This window comes from Pseudoliparis swirei, chromosome 4 (assembly GCF_029220125.1).
Source record: "Pseudoliparis swirei isolate HS2019 ecotype Mariana Trench chromosome 4, NWPU_hadal_v1, whole genome shotgun sequence".
Lineage (NCBI taxonomy): Eukaryota > Metazoa > Chordata > Actinopteri > Perciformes > Liparidae > Pseudoliparis > Pseudoliparis swirei.
In genome coordinates, this window is record NC_079391.1 from 34,053,796 (window position 1) to 34,074,529 (window position 20,734).

Below are 20,734 nucleotides of genomic sequence, written 5' to 3' on the forward strand. Positions count from 1 at the left end.
CGAGCGATGCTCGGTACCCGGAGAGGTCTTTTCCTTCACCGTCTCATGGCCATTGATCACATGTATAACTGGACTCCTCCTCTTCCAGGCCCGAGCGGCTCTCGAGCGTGAATACAACGTCCTTCTGGCCATCGGCACCGACCGGAGGACAGAGGAGGTGAGGAACACAGAGAACACAGACTTGAGTGAGGAATCATGTTTGTTTTTAAACTCTCTCTCTCTCTTCACCCCCCTCTCTCTCTACCCCCCTCTCTCTCTCTCTCCACCCCTCTCTCTCTTCACCCCCCTCTCTCTCTCTCTCCACCTCTCTCTCTCTCCACCTCTCTCTCTCTCTCTCTCCACCCCTCTCTCTCTCTCTCTCTCCCCCAGGATGACGATAAGAACTTCCATCGAGCTCCCTCATGGAGGAAGAAGTTCAGGCCCAAAGACATGAGGGAGATGTCTCTGGGGGCGTCCGATACTCTGCCCGCCAACTTCCGGGTGACCGGCGGCGGCGCGGGGTCTCCCTCCCCCCAGCCAAAGAGGAGCCCGATGGAAGGTAGTGTGTGTGTGTGTGCTCCTCCCTGAATGGCTTGGTGCCGTGTGTTCGATGCTGTGACTAACGGCACGTCTCTGCATGTGATTCTGCCAACATGGAAACAGGAAGTCAGTCGATACAGCGGCTGGATGTGGCCACGGTCAGGACCTACTCGTGTTGACCCACGGTAAGCACCGACTCACCAGGGGCGTGCTAATGCGTATCGTGCTAATGCGTATCGTGATAATGCGTATCGTGCTAATGCGTATCGTGATAATGCGTATCGTGATAATGCGTATCGTGATAATGCGTATCGTGCTAATGCGTATCGTGCTAATGCGTATCGTGCTAATGCGTATCGTGCTAATGCGTATCGTGATAATGCGTATCGTGGTAATGCGTATCGTGCGATCGTGTCGTGGTAATGCGATCGTGATAATGCGTATCGTGGTAAAGCGTATCGTGGTAAAGCGTATCGTGGTAAATGCGATCGTGGTACGCGATCGTGGTAATGCGTATCGTGGTAATGCGTATCGTGGTAATGCGTATCGTGATAATGCGTATCGTGGTAAAGCGTATCGTGGTAAAGCGTATCGTGGTAATGCGTATCGTGGTAATGCGTATCGTGGTAATGCGTATCGTGATAATGCGTATCGTGATAAAGCGTATCGTGATAAAGCGTATCGTGATAATGCGTATCGTGATAATGCGTATCGTGGTAATGCGTATCGTGGTAATGCGTATCGTGATAATGCGTATCGTGGTAATGCGTATCGTGATAATGCGTATCGTGATAATGCGTATCGTGTCGTGTCGTGATAAAGCGTATCGTGATAAAGCGTATCGTGATAATGCGTATCGTGATAATCGTATCGTGGTAATGCGACGTGATAATCGTGATAAATGCGTATCGTGATAATGCGTATCGTGGTAATGCGTCGTGATAAAGCGTCGTGATAATGCGATCGTGGTAATGTCGTGATAATGCGTATCGTGATAATGCGTATCGTGATAATGCGATCGTGATAAAGCGTATCGTGATAAGCGATCGTATCGTGGTAATGCGTATCGTGATAATGCGTATCGTGATAAAGTGTATCGTGATAATGCGTATCGTGGTAATGCGTATCGTGATAATGCGTATCGTGATAAAGCGTATCGTGATAATGCGTATCGTGTAATGCGTATCGTGATAATGCGTATCGTGATAAAGCGTATCGTGATAAAGCGTATCGTGATAATGCGTATCGTGGTAATGCGTATCGTGGTAATGCGTATCGTGGTAATGCGTATCGTGGTAATGCGATCGCGTGATAAAGCGTATCGTGGTAATGCGTATCGTGGTAATGCGTATCGTGATAATGCGTATCGTGATAAAGCGTATCGTGATAAAGCGTATCGTGATAATGCGTATCGTGGTAATGCGTATCGTGATAATGCGTATCGTGATAATGCGTATCGTGATAATGCGTATCGTGGTAATGCGTATCGTGGTAATGCGTATCGTGGTAATGCGTATCGTGATAATGCGTATCGTGATAAAGCGTATCGTGATAATGCGTATCGTGGTAATGCGTGTCGTGATAATGCGATCGTGATAAAGCGTATCGTGTAATGCGATCGTGTCGTGATAATGCGTATCGTGATAATGCGTGTCGTGATAAAGCGTATCGTGATACGCGATCGTGATAAAGCGTATCGTGATAATGCGATCGTGATAATGCGACGTGTAACGCGATCGTGATAATGCGATCGTGATAATGCGTGTCGTGATAATGCGTGTCGTGGTAATGTCGTGTACGCGATCGTGATAATGCGATCGTGATAATGCGTATCGTGATAATGCGTGGTAATCGTGAGTAATGCGATCGGTAATGCGATCGTGTAATGCGTATCGTGATAATGCGTGATACGCGATCGTGGTCTTCTGCGAACGTGGCTCTTTTCCAGGGTAATGCGTATCGTGTAAAGCAGCTTTCCTCTAATGCGATGTGGTAATGCATCGTGATAATCGCTCTCTCCTCTCCTCTCCTCTCTCTCCCTTCTCCTCTGGTGTCCGTTCTCTCCTTCTCAGTTTATCCTCATTATCTCTATAGGTAGCTGGTGTGAGGAAGAGGAGGATGAGTTCCCAGCCTTCAAGACCCGGATGATGAACTGACGCATTGAGTCCTCTCCAGTCTCATATCTACATGTTATATTGATGTAAACCAACGGGACGTCTGATGGTGTTAGAATCACTCTGTAATCCCTCCTCCTCCTCCTCTAAAGACCCTCCTCCTCCTCCCCCTCCTCCTCTAAAGACCCTCCTCCTCTAAAGACCCTCCCCCTCCTCCTCTAAAGATCCTCCTCCCCCTCCTCTAAAGACCCTCCCCCTCCTCTAAAGATCCTCCTCCTCTAAAGACCCTCCTCCACTGTGCGGCGTGAGAAGTTTGTATATTTCTACCAGACGTTTTATCTTTTATAATCTATCGACATATTTGTTCCTCTAACCTCTGAAGTGACTTTACATACGTGTGTGAGCCGTGGTGTGTGTACATGTGAGGTGTGTGTGTGTGAGCCGTGGTGTGAGCTGTGGTTTGTGTGTGTGTGTACACATGTGAGGTGTGTGTGATGCCACTAGGACTCACGGATGTAGATGATTCCTTTTCTTCTTTATTTTATATATATCTACAAAACCAAAATGATTTTAAAGAATTAAAGCCATATAACGGTAGTGGAGGAAGAAACAACAACAACAACAACAGGGCTTCTTTCAGATGCAATGCATGTGGTAACTTCCCCTCTTCACACACTCATACACACACTCTCTCTCTCTCTCTCCCGTACTGGAGGACTTGTACGGATAACTGGAGGAAACTCCTCCGATGGACCAACTTCACTGAGGCCTCAGTCGACCCCGTGACCTCAAGGCTCCGTATATATATTTATATAAATATATATACGTATATATATATCCGCTTTTTCTTTCTTTTTTTTTTACAAAGATTTCATATCGAGCCTTACTGCTTAACTGTTGTCTTGTTGTTATTTATTATTACTCGCTCACACGGTTTGCTCCTGTGACTGTAGCCCCGCCCCCCTGCTGGTTCTCCATGAGGAGCGCAGCCCAACATGTAGTGAAGCTTCTCTTTTAGTCTCGTATGCACAGATGTGTTTTATTCCCTCTTGTTGTAACCATGATGTACAGTCTGACTTATAAAAGACTTTTATCACTATTATTTATTGCTTACTTTCAATAAAATGCTGAAACTCATTTTCCACCTCAGAAAAAGACTGAAGCTTGTCTCCAGACCTCCTGAAACCAGGTGACAACGTTCTCATGGTGCGTTCAGGCTCTGCTCAGTGAACACGAGTACTGGCTGAAGTTGAACGATAATGTTCTCATGGTGCCTTCAGGCTCTGCTCCATGAACACGAGTACTGAAGGTAAATGATAATGTTCTCATGGTGCCTTCAGGCGCTGCTCTATGAACACGAGTACTGAAGGTAAATGATAATGTTCTCATGGTGCCTTCAGGCTCTGCTCCATGAACACGAGTACTGAAGGTAAATGATAATGTTCTCATGGTGCCTTCAGGCTCTGCTCCATGAACACGAGTACTGAAGGTAAATGATAATGTTCTCATGGTGCCTTCAGGCTCTGCTCCATGAACACAAGTACTGAAGGTAAATGATAATGTTCTCATGGTGCCTTCAGGCTCTGCTCCATGAACACGAGTACTGAAGGTAAATGATAATGTTCTCATGGTGCCTTCAGGCTCTGCTCCATGAACACGAGTACTGAAGGTAAATGATAATGTTCTCATGGTGCCTTCAGGCTCTGCTCCATGAACACGAGTACTGAAGGTAAATGATAATGTTATCATGGTGCCTTCAGGCTCTGCTCCATGAACACGAGTACTGAAGGTAAATGATAATGTTCTCATGGTGCCTTCAGGCGCTGCTCCATGAACACGAGAACTGAAGGTAAATGATAATGTTATGGTGCCTTCAGGCTCTGCTCCATGAACAAGTACTGAAGGTAAATGATAATGTTCTCATGGTGCCTTCAGGCTCTGCTCCATGAACACGAGTACTGAAGGTAAATGATAATGTTCTCATGGTGCCTTCAGGCTCTGCTCCATGAACACGAGTACTGAAGGTAAATGATAATGTTCTCATGGTGCCTTCAGGCTCTGCTCCATGAACACGAGTACTGAAGGTAAATGATAATGTTCTCATGGTGCCTTCAGGCTCTGCTCCATGAACACGAGTACTGAAGGTAAATGATAATGTTCTCATGGTGCCTTCAGGCTCTGCTCCATGAACACGAGTACTGAAGGTAAATGATAATGTTCTCATGGTGCCTTCAGGCGCTGCTCCATGAACACGAGAACTGAAGGTAAATGATAATGTTATGGTGCCTTCAGGCTCTGCTCCATGAACACGAGTACTGAAGGTAAATGATAATGTTCTCATGGTGCCTTCAGGCTCTGCTCCATGAACACGAGTACTGAAGGTAAATGATAATGTTCTCATGGTGCCTTCAGGCTCTGCTCCATGAACACGAGTACTGAAGGTAAATGATAATGTTCTCATGGTGCCTTCAGGCACTGCTCCATGAACACGAGAACTGAAGGTAAATGATAATGTTCTCATGGTGCCTTCAGGTTCTGCTCCATGAACACGAGTACTGAAGGTAAATGATAATGTTCTCATGGTGCCTTCAGGCTCTGCTCCATGAACACGAGTACTGAAGGTAAATGATAATGTTCTCATGGTGCCTTCAGGCTCTGCTCCATGAACACGAGTACTGAAGGTAAATGATAATGTTCTCATGGTGCCTTCAGGCTCTGCTCCATGAACACGAGTACTGAAGGTAAATGATAATGTTCTCATGGTGCCTTCAGGCTCTGCTCCATGAACACGAGTACTGAAGGTAAATGATAATGTTCTCATGGTGCCTTCAGGCTCTGCTCCATGAACACGAGTACTGAAGGTAAATGATAATGTTCTCATGGTGCCTTCAGGCTCTGCTCCATGAACACGAGTACTGAAGGTAAATGATAATGTTCTCATGGTGCCTTCAGGCTCTGCTCCATGAACACGAGTACTGAAGGTAAATGATAATGTTCTCATGGTGCCTTCAGGCTCTGCTCCATGAACACGAGTACTGAAGGTAAATGATAATGTTATCATGGTGCCTTCAGGCTCTGCTCCATGAACACGAGTACTGAAGGTAAATGATAATGTTCTCATGGTGCCTTCAGGCTCTGCTCCATGAACACAGTACTGAAGGTAAATGATAATGTTCTCATGGTGCCTTCAGGCTCTGCTCCATGAACACGAGTACTGAAGGTAAATGATAATGTTCTCATGGTGCCTTCAGGCTCTGCTCCATGAACACGAGTACTGAAGGTAAATGATAATGTTCTCATGGTGCCTTCAGGCTCTGCTCCATGAACACGAGTACTGAAGGTAAATGATAATGTTCTCATGGTGCCTTCAGGCTCTGCTCCATGAACACAGTACTGAAGGTAAATGATAATGTTGTTATGGTGCCTTCAGGCTCTGCTCCATGAACACGAGTACTGAAGGTAAATGATAATGTTCTCATGGTGCCTTCAGGCTCTGCTCCATGAACACGAGTACTGAAGGTAAATGATAATGTTCTCATGGTGCCTTCAGGCACTGCTCCATGAACACGAGAACTGAAGGTAAATGATAATGTTCTCATGGTGCCTTCAGGCTCTGCTCCATGAACACAGTACTGAAGGTAAATGATAATGTACTCATGGTGCCTTCAGGCTCTGCTCCATGAACACGAGTACTGAAGGTAAATGATAATGTACTCATGGTGCCTTCAGGCTCTGCTCTATGAACACGAGTACTGAAGGTAAATGATAATGTTCTCATGGTGCCTTCAGGCTCTGCTCCATGAACACGAGTACTGAAGGTAAATGATAATGTTCTCATGGTGCCTTCAGGCTCTGCTCCATGAACACGAGTACTGAAGGTAAATGATAATGTTCTCATGGTGCCTTCAGGCGCTGCTCCATGAACACGAGAACTGAAGGTAAATGATAATGTTATGGTGCCTTCAGGCTCTGCTCCATGAACACGAGTACTGAAGGTAAATGATAATGTTCTCATGGTGCCTTCAGGCTCTGCTCCATGAACACAGTACTGAAGGTAAATGATAATGTTCTCATGGTGCCTTCAGGCTCTGCTCCATGAACACGAGTACTGAAGGTAAATGATAATGTTCTCATGGTGCCTTCAGGCACTGCTCCATGAACACGAGAACTGAAGGTAAATGATAATGTTCTCATGGTGCCTTCAGGCTCTGCTCCATGAACACGAGTACTGAAGGTAAATGATAATGTTCTCATGGTGCCTTCAGGCTCTGCTCCATGAACACGAGTACTGAAGGTAAATGATAATGTTCTCATGGTGCCTTCAGGCTCTGCTCCATGAACACGAGTACTGAAGGTAAATGATAATGTTCTCATGGTGCCTTCAGGCGCTGCTCCATGAACACGAGAACTGAAGGTAAATGATAATGTTATGGTGCCTTCAGGCTCTGCTCCATGAACACGAGTACTGAAGGTAAATGATAATGTTCTCATGGTGCCTTCAGGCTCTGCTCCATGAACACGAGTACTGAAGGTAAATGATAATGTTCTCACGGTGCCTTCAGGCTCTGCTCCATGAACACGAGTACTGAAGGTAAATGATAATGTTCTCATGGTGCCTTCAGGCACTGCTCCATGAACACGAGAACTGAAGGTAAATGATAATGTTCTCATGGTGCCTTCAGGCTCTGCTCCATGAACACGAGTACTGAAGGTAAATGATAATGTTCTCATGGTGCCTTCAGGCGCTGCTCCATGAACACGAGAACTGAAGGTAAATGATAATGTTATGGTGCCTTCAGGCTCTGCTCCATGAACACGAGTACTGAAGGTAAATGATAATGTTCTCATGGTGCCTTCAGGCTCTGCTCCATGAACACGAGTACTGAAGGTAAATGATAATGTTCTCACGGTGCCTTCAGGCTCTGCTCCATGAACACGAGTACTGAAGGTAAATGATAATGTTCTCATGGTGCCTTCAGGCGCTGCTCCATGAACACGAGTACTGAAGGTAAATGATAATGTTATCATGGTGCCTTCAGGCTCTGCTCCATGAACACGAGTACTGAAGGTAAATGATAATGTTCTCATGGTGCCTTCAGGCTCTGCTCCATGAACACGAGTACTGAAGGTAAATGATAATGTTCTTATGGTGCCTTCAGGCTCTGCTCCATGAACACGAGTACTGAAGGTAAATGATAATGTTCTCATGGTGCCTTCAGGCTCTGCTCCATGAACACGAGTACTGAAGGTAAATGATAATGTTCTCATGGTGCCTTCAGGCTCTGCTCCATGAACACGAGTACTGAAGGTAAATGATAATGTTGTTATGGTGCCTTCAGGCTCTGCTCCATGAACACGAGTACTGAAGGTAAATGATAATGTTCTCATGGTGCCTTCAGGCTCTGCTCCATGAACACGAGTACTGAAGGTAAATGATAATGTTCTCATGGTGCCTTCAGGCACTGCTCCATGAACACGAGAACTGAAGGTAAATGATAATGTTCTCATGGTGCCTTCAGGCTCTGCTCCATGAACACGAGTACTGAAGGTAAATGATAATGTACTCATGGTGCCTTCAGGCTCTGCTCCATGAACACGAGTACTGAAGGTAAATGATAATGTACTCATGGTGCCTTCAGGCTCTGCTCTATGAACACGAGTACTGAAGGTAAATGATAATGTTCTCATGGTGCCTTCAGGCTCTGCTCCATGAACACGAGTACTGAAGGTAAATGATAATGTTCTCATGGTGCCTTCAGGCTCTGCTCCATGAACACAGTACTGAAGGTAAATGATAATGTTCTCATGGTGCCTTCAGGCGCTGCTCCATGAACACGAGAACTGAAGGTAAATGATAATGTTATGGTGCCTTCAGGCTCTGCTCCATGAACACGAGTACTGAAGGTAAATGATAATGTTCTCATGGTGCCTTCAGGCTCTGCTCCATGAACACGAGTACTGAAGGTAAATGATAATGTTCTCATGGTGCCTTCAGGCTCTGCTCCATGAACACGAGTACTGAAGGTAAATGATAATGTTCTCATGGTGCCTTCAGGCACTGCTCCATGAACACGAGAACTGAAGGTAAATGATAATGTTCTCATGGTGCCTTCAGGCTCTGCTCCATGAACACGAGTACTGAAGGTAAATGATAATGTTCTCATGGTGCCTTCAGGCTCTGCTCCATGAACACGAGTACTGAAGGTAAATGATAATGTTCTCATGGTGCCTTCAGGCTCTGCTCCATGAACACGAGTACTGAAGGTAAATGATAATGTTCTCATGGTGCCTTCAGGCTCTGCTCCATGAACACGAGTACTGAAGGTAAATGATAATGTTCTCATGGTGCCTTCAGGCTCTGCTCCATGAACACGAGAACTGAAGGTAAATGATAATGTTATGGTGCCTTCAGGCTCTGCTCCATGAACACGAGTACTGAAGGTAAATGATAATGTTCTCATGGTGCCTTCAGGCTCTGCTCCATGAACACGAGTACTGAAGGTAAATGATAATGTTCTCATGGTGCCTTCAGGCTCTGCTCCATGAACACGAGTACTGAAGGTAAATGATAATGTTCTCATGGTGCCTTCAGGCTCTGCTCCATGAACACGAGTACTGAAGGTAAATGATAATGTTCTCATGGTGCCTTCAGGCTCTGCTCCATGAACACAGTACTGAAGGTAAATGATAATGTTCTCATGGTGCCTTCAGGCTCTGCTCCATGAACACGAGTACTGAAGGTAAATGATAATGTTCTCATGGTGCCTTCAGGCTCTGCTCCATGAACACGAGTACTGAAGGTAAATGATAATGTTCTCATGGTGCCTTCAGGCTCTGCTCCATGAACACGAGTACTGAAGGTAAATGATAATGTTCTCATGGTGCCTTCAGGCTCTGCTCCATGAACACGAATACTGAAGGTAAATGATAATGTTCTCATGGTGCCTTCAGGCTCTGCTCCATGAACACGAGTACTGAAGGTAAATGATAATGTTCTCATGGTGCCTTCAGGCTCTGCTCCATGAACACGAGTACTGAAGGTAAATGATAATGTTTCATGGTGCCTTCAGGCTCTGCTCCATGAACACGAGTACTGAAGGTAAATGATAATGTTCTCATGGTGCCTTCAGGCACTGCTCCATGAACACGAGAACTGAAGGTAAATGATAATGTTCTCATGGTGCCTTCAGGCTCTGCTCCATGAACACGAGTACTGAAGGTAAATGATAATGTTCTCATGGTGCCTTCAGGCTCTGCTCCATGAACACGAGTACTGAAGGTAAATGATAATGTACTCATGGTGCCTTCAGGCTCTGCTCCATGAACACGAGTACTGAAGGTAAATGATAATGTTCTCATGGTGCCTTCAGGCTCTGCTCCATGAACACGAGTACTGAAGGTAAATGATAATGTACTCATGGTGCCTTCAGGCTCTGCTCTATGAACACGAGTACTGAAGGTAAATGATAATGTTCTCATGGTGCCTTCAGGCTCTGCTCCATGAACACGAGTACTGAAGGTAAATGATAGGTGAAGTCCCTGAACACATCTCAATGTCTCCTTTCATTGATAAACTGATTTAAATCTGCACCAGTTACCAGTCAAAGAACACAGAACATCCTTCAATTGACTATTAATAATAATAATGATGATCTGGTGTTTTGATCCATAAACAGTCGACTCAATAGAAAAGAGAAAATATTCAATAATGATATATATACACTACCGTTCAAAAGTTTGGGATCACCCAGACAATTTCGTGTTTTCCATGAAAACTCACACTTTTATTTATCAAATGAGTTGCAAAATGTATAGAAAATATAGTCAAGACATTGACAAGGTTAGAAATAATGATTTGTATTTGAAGTATTCATTTTTTTCTTCAAACTTTGCTTTCGTCAAAGAATACTCCTTTTGCAGCAATTACAGCATTGCAGACCTTTGTCATTCTAGCTGTTAATTTGTTGAGGTAATCTGTTGAAATGTCACCCCACGCTTCCTGAAGCACCTCCACCAGTTGGATTGGCTTGATGGGCACTTCTTGAGGACCATACGGTCAAGCTGCTCCCACAACAGCTCAATGGGGTTGAGGTCTGGTGACTGGCCACTCCATTACAGACAGCAAGCTGCCTGCTTCTTCCCTCAAGAGTTCTTGCACAATGTGGAGGTGTGCTTTGGGTCATTGTCCTGTTGGAGGAGGACATTGGCTCCAATCAAGCGCTGCCCACAGGGTATGGCATGGCGTTGCCAAATGGAGTGATAGCCTTCCTTATTTAAAATCCCTTTGACCTGGTACAAATCTCCCACTTTCCCAGCACCAAAGCAGCCCCAGACCATCACATGACCTCCACCATGCTTGACAGATGGTGTCAGGCACTCTTCCAGCATCTTTTCACCTGTTCTGCGTCTCACAAATGTTCTTCTGTGTGATCCAAACACCTCAAACTTGGATTCATCTGTCCAGAACACCCTTTTCCACCTTTTTGAACGGTAGTGTATGTATTCATATTTATTTAGATATATATTTATATATATATATATATATAAATGTATTTATATATAAATAGAGATATTTAATCTTAAATTGAAAAGTATGAAAGCCCATTTCTGCCACTGATGAAAACATTAAGATCCTGATACTATCTCATAACTATAATAATAATGAGATGGTATATTATCCCATAACTATAATAATAATGAGATGGTATATTATCTCATAATAATAATGAGATGGTATATTATCTCATAACTATAATAATAATGAGATTGTATATTATCTCATAACTATAATAATAATGAGATGGTATACTATCTCATAACTATAATAAGTATATTATCTCATTATTAAAGATAGTACTCTCTCTATGGGATCATAATCGTGATTAATGCGCGTCCACAGCTGGTTTCCAGGGCAACGGGCGTTCCATAAGAATTGGTTAATTAGAGAACGTGACCGTGGCCCCGCCCCCTTGTGACGTCAGCACGCCGGAGAGTGGGATACAGGGAGAAGCCGGAAGAGAGAGAGAGACGCGGATCCCACAGATCCCGGTTCAGATCCCGGTTCCGATCCCCCATCCGCGCCTGAAGGAGAGCCTCCAGCGGGTCGCACGTGTCACGTGACTCTTCCTCTACCTGTCGAGGTGAGCAGTCTGGCCTCTTACCTGTAGGAACGACACGTCGCTGCCGTTAGCCCGCGAGCTAACATGGGAAAACTGGAGCCGGAAATACCACGCGCATGCGCGTACACTATCTCACTAACAGCCGATGTAGGATTAAAAACACGCTTTCCCCTTAAGTCCCCGTATGTGTGCAAGGTGTCGCGTGCCTTCCGGTCAGCGTGTTACCTTGTGACCGGTCCGCCGCAGGTGTGACCCGAGAAGAGACGCCACGCAGCCGCAGCTCACTTCCGGCTGCGAGCTAATTAGCCGTTTGTTTTAATTGAAGGAACTATCACACTGCGGCGTTCACAGTCTCTGTCGGGTGACTAGGTGTGAGGTGTTCAGGGTCTCTGTCGGGTGACGAGGTGTGAGGCGTTCAGGGTCTCTGTCGGGTGACGAGGTGTGAGGCGTTAAAGGTCTATCGGGTGACGAGGTGTGAGGCGTTCAGGGTCTCTGTCGGGTGACTTGTTTTTGATGCAGAGATTGAATAAAGATGTTGTTGTTGTTCATTCCTCCTCCTCCTCAGTGTGTCTCCTGTCTCTGACGATGTGGAAGGCTTCAGCTGGTCAGACGGTCAACGTGGCCGTGAGCGAGGACGCCGACGACTGGGAGACGGACCCCGACTTTGAGGTACCGCTCTTCTTCCTCTTCCTCCTCCTCTCCTTGACCTCGTCCCTTCCTCTTGTGCAGAATGACGTGTCTGAGCGGGAGCAGCGCTGGGGGGCCAAGACGGTGGAGGGCTCCGGGCACCAGGAGCACATCAAGTGAGGGAGAGGCCGCATTCATAACCCCCCCCCCCCCCCCCCATGTCTCCTAACGCTGTCTCCTTCTCCTCCTCCTCCTCCCTCGGCGTAGCATCAAGCAGCTGCGTGAGACGGTGTCCACGGAGCACACCAGCATGAAGCAGAAGGAGCTGGAGACGATGCCCAAGGCCTCGCACGGCTACGGGGGCAAGTTCGGGGTCCAGCAGGACCGCATGGACAAGGTCAGAGGTCACGTCTTCTTCTTCTTGCCCTCTACTCGTCGTCACGTGTTTCTTGTTGCCCTCTACTCGTCTTCACGTGTTTCTTCTCGTGTGTTTCAGTCCGCTATGGGTCACGACTACCAGAGCAAGTTGTCTGCTCACTGCTCCCAGACGGACACGTCTAAGGGCTTCGGGGGAAAGTTTGGAGTTCAGGCGGACCGCGTGGACGAGGTGCTCCTCCTGCTTCCTCCACACGCAGAACAACACTCTGAAACGTTGTGTCTTTGTCACATCGTGTTTCTTCTCCTCCTCAGTCAGCTGTTGGCTTTGAGTATGACGGGAAGACGGAGAAACACGCCTCACAGAAAGGTGACGACTCCTTCAGTCTGAAACATGTACCTCATGTCTTCAGTCTGAAACGTGTACCTCATGTCTCTAGTCTGAAACATGTACCTCATGTCTTTAGTCTGAAATGTGTACCTCATGTCTTTAGTCTTAAACATGTACCTCATGTCTTCAGTCTGAAACATGTGCCTCATGTCTTCAGTCTGAAACATGTACCTCATGTCTTCAGTCTGAAACGTGTACCTCATGTCTTTAGTCTGAAACATGTACCTCATGTCTTCAGTCTGAAACATGTACCTCATGTCTTCAGTCTGAAACATGTACCTCATGTCTTTAGTCTGAAACATGTACCTCATGTCTTCAGTCTGAAACGTGTACCTCATGTCTTTAGTCTGAAACATGTACCTCATGACTTTAGTCTGAAACATGTACCTCATGTCTTCAGTCTGAAACATGTACCTCATGTCTTTAGTCTGAAACATGTACCTCATGTCTTCAGTCTGAAACATGTACCTCATGTCTTTAGTCTGAAACATGTACCTCATGTCTTTAGTCTGAAACATGTACCTCATGTCTTCAGTCTGAAACATGTACCTCATGTCTTTAGTCTGAAACATGTACCTCATGTCTTCAGTCTGAAACATGTACCTCATGACTTTAGTCTGAAACATGTACCTCATGTCTTCAGTCTGAAACATGTACCTCATGTCTTCAGTCTGAAACATGTACCTCATGTCTTTAGTCTGAAACATGTACCTCATGTCTTCAGTCTGAAACATGTACCTCATGTCTTTAGTCTGAAACATGTACCTCATGTCTTTAGTCTGAAACATGTACCTCATGTCTTCAGTCTGAAACATGTACCTCATGTCTTCAGTCTGAAACATGTACCTCATGTCTTTAGTCTGAAACATGTACCTCATGTCTTCAGTCTGAAACATGTACCTCATGTCTTCTTCAAGCTGAAACGTGTCGTGTTGAAACGCTTCTAGAGGAATTTGCTTCTTCAAATGAAACGTCTGAGGAGCCTCTGGAATGTTCCAGAGTTCAGAACCGCTCGTTTCTGTTCTCGCTGATTATCAAAGAGGGCTGCTACATTGACCCCTGACCTCTGACCTGTAGACTACTCCACTGGCTTCGGGGGCCGGTACGGGGTTCAGGCCGACCGCGTGGACAAGAGCGCCGTGGGCTTTGACTACCAGGGGAAGACGGAGAAACACGAGTCCCAGAAAGGTTAGACACACACTAACACACACTAACACACACTAACACACACTAACACACACACACAGACACACACACACAGACACACACACTAAGACACACACACTAAGACACACACATTAAGACACACACACTAAGACACACACACTAAGACACACACTAACACTAACACACACACACTAACACACACACATTAAGACACACACATTAAGACACACACACTAAGACACACACACTAAGACACACACACTGACACACACTAAGACACACACACTAACACACACGCACTAACACACACACACACTAACACACATTCACATGACTCAACTTGCTCTTCATTCTTCATTTTCTTTTCACAAAATGTTGCCACATGGTCTTTGTTGTTCTGGGTTAACTCCTCCCCCCATGGTTAACTCCTCCCCCCATGGTTAACTCCTCCCCCCCATGGTTAACTCCTCCCCCCATGTTAACTCTCCCCCACATGGTTAACTCCTCCCCCACATGGTTGACTCCTCCCCCCATGGTTAACTCCTCCCACATGGTTAATTCCTCCCCCATGGTTAACTCCTCCCTCACATGGTTAACTCCTCCCCCATGGTTAACTCCTCCCCCACATGGTTAATTCCCCTCCCCCCATGGTTAACTCCCCCCCCCATGGTTAACTCCTCCCCACATGGTTAACTCCTCCCCCCATGGTTAACTCCTCCCCCCCATGGTTAACTCCTCCCCCCCATGGTTAATTCCTCCCCCCCAGGGTTAACTCCTCCCCCATGGTTAACTCCTCCCCCTCAGACTACAGTAAGGGCTTCGGCGGTAAGTTCGGCGTGCAGACGGACCGCGTGGACCAGAGCGCCGTGGGCTTCGACTACCAGAGCAAGACGGAGAAACACGAGTCCCAGAGAGGTGGGTCCCCTACCACGAGTCAGCAGGACGCCAAGGGCCCCGCCAAGGGCCCCGCTCAGGGTGTGTGTGTGTGTGTGTGTGTGTGTGTCTCCAGACTACAGCAAGGGCTTCGGCGGTAAGTTCGGCGTGCAGACGGACCGGCAGGACAAGTCTGCGTTGGGTTGGGACCACCAGGAGAAACTGCAGCTGCACGAGTCCCAGAAAGGTACTGAGGTCACCAAAGGTCATCACAAGCTAGGAGGGACTTCTTTCTGTAAATAAAGGTGCTGGGGGGCCTCAGCGGGACCAGGTCCACATGTGTATCATGTGATACACACACATGGGACACATACATGATACACGTGTGTGTATCATGTATGTGTATCCCGTGTGTGTCATGCCCCCCCCGCTGTGTTCTGCTGGTTCTCAGACTGACTCTTTGTCTCTTTGTCTCCAGACTACAACAAAGGGTTCGGAGGGAAGTTTGGAGTCCAGAATGACCGCATGGATAAAGTAAGAAGTGTGTGTGTCAGTGTGTGTGTGTGTGTGTAAGTGTGTGTCAGTGTGTGTGGTGTGTGTGTGTGTCTCACTTCCTGTCTGGTCCACAGAGCGCCGGGACCTTCGAGGACGTGGAGAAGGTGGCGTCGTCTTACCAGAAGACCAAACCCGTGGAGGCTGGTAAGCCCCGCCCCCTGCATGCCCCACCACTCATGACATCACTTCCTGACCCCCCCCCCCCCCCCCCCCAGCCGGCAGCAACACGGGCAGCATCAAGGCTCGCTTCGAGAACATCGCCAAGGAGAAGGACGAGGAGGAGCGCCGGAGGGCCGAGGAGGAGCGCGGCCGCCGGCAGGCCAAGGAGAAGCAGGAGCAGGAGCAGGAGGCGCGCCGCCAGATCCAAGAGGCGCCCAGGGACCCCGGTCCCAGCCCCTCCCCCAGCCCGACCCCCCAGCAGCAGGTAGGACCCGAGGACCTCCTGGCGCCTCGAGGCCGGAGGACGGGTCCGGAGGACGTGGTCTACGACACGGTGCAGGACCACGAGGACCTGGACCAGAACCCCCAGGAGGAGGCGGAGCCAGCAAAAGGTGACGCTCCATTGGTTCCCGGGGCGTCGGCAAATATTTAGAGTTTATACTTTAAATTTAATTCATCAACACACACACACAACCCACACACAACACATACACACACACACACACAACCCACACACACACACACACACCGTGGTCACTCCTCTGAGCTCCATGTGATGGAGTCTCTCTGTCTCCGCCCGGTGGCTGAGCGGCGGTACTGCAGCCTCCCATTAACGCGTCTCCCCTCAGGCGGCGAGGACCTCGGCGTGACGGCGGTGGCGCTGTACGACTACCAAGCAGGTGAGGGAAGAGGGTGGCTCGGTTACCGTGGTTACCCAGAGCGCCCCCTTTCACCGTTATCTTTTATTCTTTTTCTTTTTCCGTCTTCCAGCCGGCGAAGACGAGATCTCCTTCGACCCCGACGACATCATCACCAACATCGAGATGATCGACGAGGGCTGGTGGCGCGGCGTGTGCGGCGGCGCCTACGGCCTCTTCCCCGCCAACTACGTGGAGGTTCGGCAATGAACAAGAGGACCCCCCCCCCCGACCCCCCGACCCCCCCTTTCTCCACTCCTTTGGTTTTTTTCTCTCGTCACCTCATCATGAGACGTCCTCTGGGCTCCTAGCTCCTCCTCCCTACATCCGGTCTCGGACTCCTTATCCGGACCTTAAAGTCACTTCCTGTATCTGGCCCCGCCCCCCCAAATACTTCCCTCACCTGCGTCAGGTGTCGATGCTTCTTCACACTTGCTGATGTTTAGTGTCGGCCAATGAGAGCCGAGGAGCCAATGAGAGCGGAGCAGCTTGGTTAGTGACGTGGACCAGAAGCATTTTAAATAAGAAATAAAAGATGAGATAAGTTTTTTTGCTGAGGCCATGAAGACTCAACGCTACATGCTACATGCTACATCTCATAGTATTATTACTCATCTTTATACTTCGTGACGCGTAGAGGAATTATAGAGCTCCTCTTTGTGTGAGAGAATGTGATGTCATTAAATTCATCTTCGGGGTTTTATAATAAATAGTGACCTTTTCAAATTATTCTTCTGAGCCTCGTTTGAGTCACATTAACTGCTTTTTTAAATTTCAATAAACTGAATTATTAGCGTGTTTTGTGGTGCGTTGTCCATTCACTGTATCTTTAAACCTCTTTAAAAACTTGAAGTGATTGTTTATATATTTAAATATATATCTATTTATATATATATTTAAAGAGATTAAAGTTACATTTCACACAGCGTAGCGGCGTCGTCATGACGACCGGGGCGGTGCTCTGAGACTTCAGTTCTTTGTGACACAAACTGAAATAAACATGTTCTCCAGCAGAGGAACCAGCACTAGTGCAATATTATATTTATTTCTTAGTGAATTTTGGTTGCCATACAAGAAGTCTCGAGGATTTGTGTGTGTGTGTGTGTGTGGGGGGGGGGGGGTGCAGTTACAGGAAAATTATCTTCACTTCATTAATTATTGATTCTAAGATGATTTAATAGCACAAAATTACCGAAAACATCTCGGCCTCAAAGAATAAAATCTATGAATGCAAAAAATAATAATTATACAATTAAAAATAATTAGTAATTAATTAATTAAAGAAAGAAAGAGAACAAAGATGAATAAGTTATGAATAAGTTACCCAGAGGTTTGGAGGAGGATAAAGGCGGAGCCGTGTTCTGAAGGGACCTGGTGAACTACGTCTACTCTACGTTTCCACAGAGAAATCTGCCTAGCAACAACGTTGGTCCAAATAAGGGAGTCAACCGCCACCACTAATCTTATTGGTGGGTGTTTGTATACATATATATATATATATATATAGGTTTCATATAGCTTCCTACCAAGATGGCCTTTTGTAAATGTAAATATATATTTTTAAATGTACACATTTTGCTCTTTTTTAAAACACACACTCTAAACTTCGGGAAGAGGGAGGGGCCGAGGGGGGGGGGGTCTGGTCAGGCAGATGGTGGTCTTCAGAAGATACCTGGGTTTAGTTAGTCACTAGACTGGCCACAAATATCTCAAGTCTACTCCAGAAGTGGATCCGAGCCGAACGGACGGAGCAGGAGCGCGTTGTGGGATTAGCGAGCTAGCACTCCAACTGGCGAGCCGCTAAATAAATAAAATCAAACAACTCTTTATCTGAACTCTTGTCACAACACGGGGAACAACGTTGCTATTGAGAGCTGAGGGACAACTCGGTGGGGGTCATTTGTAGTAACTAGCGTAGCTTCAAAGCACGGTGGAACCAGCAAGCTAGCTAGCTAACTCATTAGCCAGCATGAGTCAAATTGAACAACTTTGTTCTTCCTCCACAAACTCTTGTCAACATGTATAAAGAGCCTATCTGTGAAGAGACGACGCCTTTGTTTGGCTAATCTCCTGCAACAAGCGGAGCATTAAAAGGCATCAATTAGCACTCTAAACCGTTAGCTCACAAGCAAACAGCTGGCTAGTTAGCTAGCTTGCTAGTACCACCGTGCTTTCGTGCTACACTGGTTACAGAAGTGACCCGAGCAGCGGAGCAACGGCTTCACTCCACGATGCTCTGGAGAAGGACGGGCTAACGGGCTAACGAGCTAACGGGCAAGTCCTTCGTCTCTCTTCCCGAACTTTAAACAACGGCCGTTATCGTTGAGACAAACAGCTCCGCGTTTGTTCCCGCTCTGTTTCTACGCTCTGACGTCGTGATATGGAGCTTTCAAAACGGGAAAACAAGACAACCAAGGAGATTCATTCAGAATCAATATTGCTTCTTACATAACCCATAAGTCTAATAATATCCAACGTTTGTATCTATATAGTATGTTGTTGTTGTTGTTGTTGTTTTGGCAATCCACGCATCAGTGAACAGTTTTATTTATGTTCAGATAACTTCTATAAAATTGTCGTAGAACTTTATACAAATCTTTAAAAATACTGAGCTCCTCCCTCCGGCTGCTGGCGCTCAGGAAGTCACATGACCCGACGGGAACAAGATGGCGGCAGCGTGGTGTTCACAGAACACAGAGCGGCGCTGCTGCAGCGCGCCGGCTGAAACCAGATGAAACTACATATATATATATATATATCTGCATTTACACATGTATACATATATAAACATAGCAGGCGCTGTGTTTCTGTGTGTCGGGCACTGATGACCTGCAGGGGGCGCTGCTCTCAGAGCGTCATCAATACTCGTGTTGTACATCCTGTGAAACATTCTTATTTACACGTTTCCATCGCGCCTCCTCCTGACCGGCCGGCGGCAGAGTGGGGGGGGGGGGGATCTCGTCTCACGCCGGTGGACATCTGCCGCTCGTCTTCCATCTCATGTGCACAATGTGAACTTACGTGGGGGGAAAAAATGAAGTAATTTGACATAAAACCCCCGAGCCACGAAATCTCCGTTTGCTCTGGAAAGCCGGCGGTTGGGGGAAGATTTTCCCGCCATCTGGCGTCGGCTCCGTTAGCGGCGCGAGTTTCGTGTCTGGCCGCGTTCTGCGAGGAGGAGGAGGAGGAAGAGGAGGAGGAGGAGGAGGCGCTCCGCTGACGGCTTTTCCCTTTTGAACCACACGGCTGCTCAGGTTGGGACAACGAGCTAACGTTAGCTTCATGCTAACGGATCCAACGCTCTTTTCTTTTCTCATTAACAAAGAACAATGTACAAAATGTTCATTTAGCTCAGTAGAAAACTTCCCTGGTAAAACTGGAGCTTGAGCTCTTCAAATGTCAACCGGTGAGCTTCGTAAACACGAGGTTGTTCATCACTTTGTTATTTAAAATCTCTGAAAGCTATAAAAAGGCCTCCAGAAGGATTCCACACTGGACTCAGGAGACCATTAGCTTAGCTTACGTCAGCATGCTAACGTGCTAACATGTTAGCGGCTAGTTAGCAATAACAAACAGAACTGGATGCAGTTCAAAGCTGCTCAGTGGCACAAGAAGACAAATAAATTTGACTTCTGAAATTATATTCAGATTTACGGATTACCAAAAACATCCAGGGGGGCCCGGCCTCCTTTGGCCCCGCCTCCTGGCCTCCTTTGGCCCCGCCTCCAGGCCCCCAATCCAGCCTCGTGACTGGAGGAAGAGAAATGACTCTGGATTCAGCCAATGATTTAAATAAAGGTTATTGAGTTCCCAATGAGGGTCGAGTTAGCATCACGGACCAGGAAGTTGTAATTCCACCGTTTGGCCACTGTGTAATATTAGCTTCATAGCTTAGTCTTTATGCTAAGCTAATGGTCTCCCGGCTCCAGCTTCATATTGCACAGACTATATATTATATATATATAATATTATATATATATATAATATATATATTATAATATATATGAAATATATATTGTCTAACTCGCTGCAAGAATGCAGATATTTCCCCAAAATGATGAACGGTCCCTTTTAAATACTCTCTCTAAAAACCTCCACTTCTACACACACAGGGCGTTTGGTTACTACGTGACCGCG

The 20,734-nt window shown here is 46.7% G+C and overlaps 3 protein-coding genes across 4 annotated transcripts in view; 2 read left to right on the top strand and 1 right to left on the bottom strand.

The window, feature by feature from the left end:
- Positions 1-3,094, top strand: part of ppfia1 (PTPRF interacting protein alpha 1) — a 33,446-nt gene extending 30,352 nt beyond the window's left edge. The window contains 3 exon segments of the mRNA XM_056413702.1: positions 89-157; positions 370-538; positions 2,614-3,094. Of these exon segments, the coding sequence (XP_056269677.1) occupies positions 89-157; positions 370-538; positions 2,614-2,675 (300 nt within the window). The 3' untranslated portion in view covers positions 2,676-3,094.
- An 8,540-nt stretch (positions 3,095-11,634) lies between these two features.
- LOC130193018 (src substrate cortactin-like) lies at positions 11,635-17,395 on the top strand. 2 transcript variants are annotated; one of them, XM_056413320.1, is made up of 14 exons: positions 11,635-11,773; positions 12,318-12,421; positions 12,482-12,555; positions 12,647-12,776; positions 12,876-12,986; positions 13,070-13,124; positions 14,223-14,333; positions 15,117-15,227; positions 15,322-15,432; positions 15,664-15,719; positions 15,815-15,884; positions 15,956-16,291; positions 16,529-16,579; positions 16,671-17,395. In XM_056413320.1, exons 2-14 carry the CDS (start codon positions 12,338-12,340, stop codon positions 16,805-16,807), a joined length of 1,437 nt encoding a protein of 478 aa, XP_056269295.1. In that variant the 5' UTR covers positions 11,635-11,773; positions 12,318-12,337; the 3' UTR covers positions 16,808-17,395. The 2 variants fall into 2 exon arrangements, with proteins under 2 accessions (XP_056269295.1, XP_056269296.1); XM_056413321.1 differs by lacking the exon at positions 15,117-15,227.
- A 226-nt stretch (positions 17,396-17,621) lies between these two features.
- LOC130193254 (SH3 and multiple ankyrin repeat domains protein 2-like) overlaps positions 17,622-20,734 on the bottom strand; it is a 110,155-nt gene continuing 107,042 nt past the window's right edge. Inside the window, exon 22 of the mRNA XM_056413703.1 lies at positions 17,622-20,734. This exon is cut by the window's right edge and continues 1,169 nt beyond it. The gene's annotated coding sequence lies outside the window, so the exon portion shown is untranslated.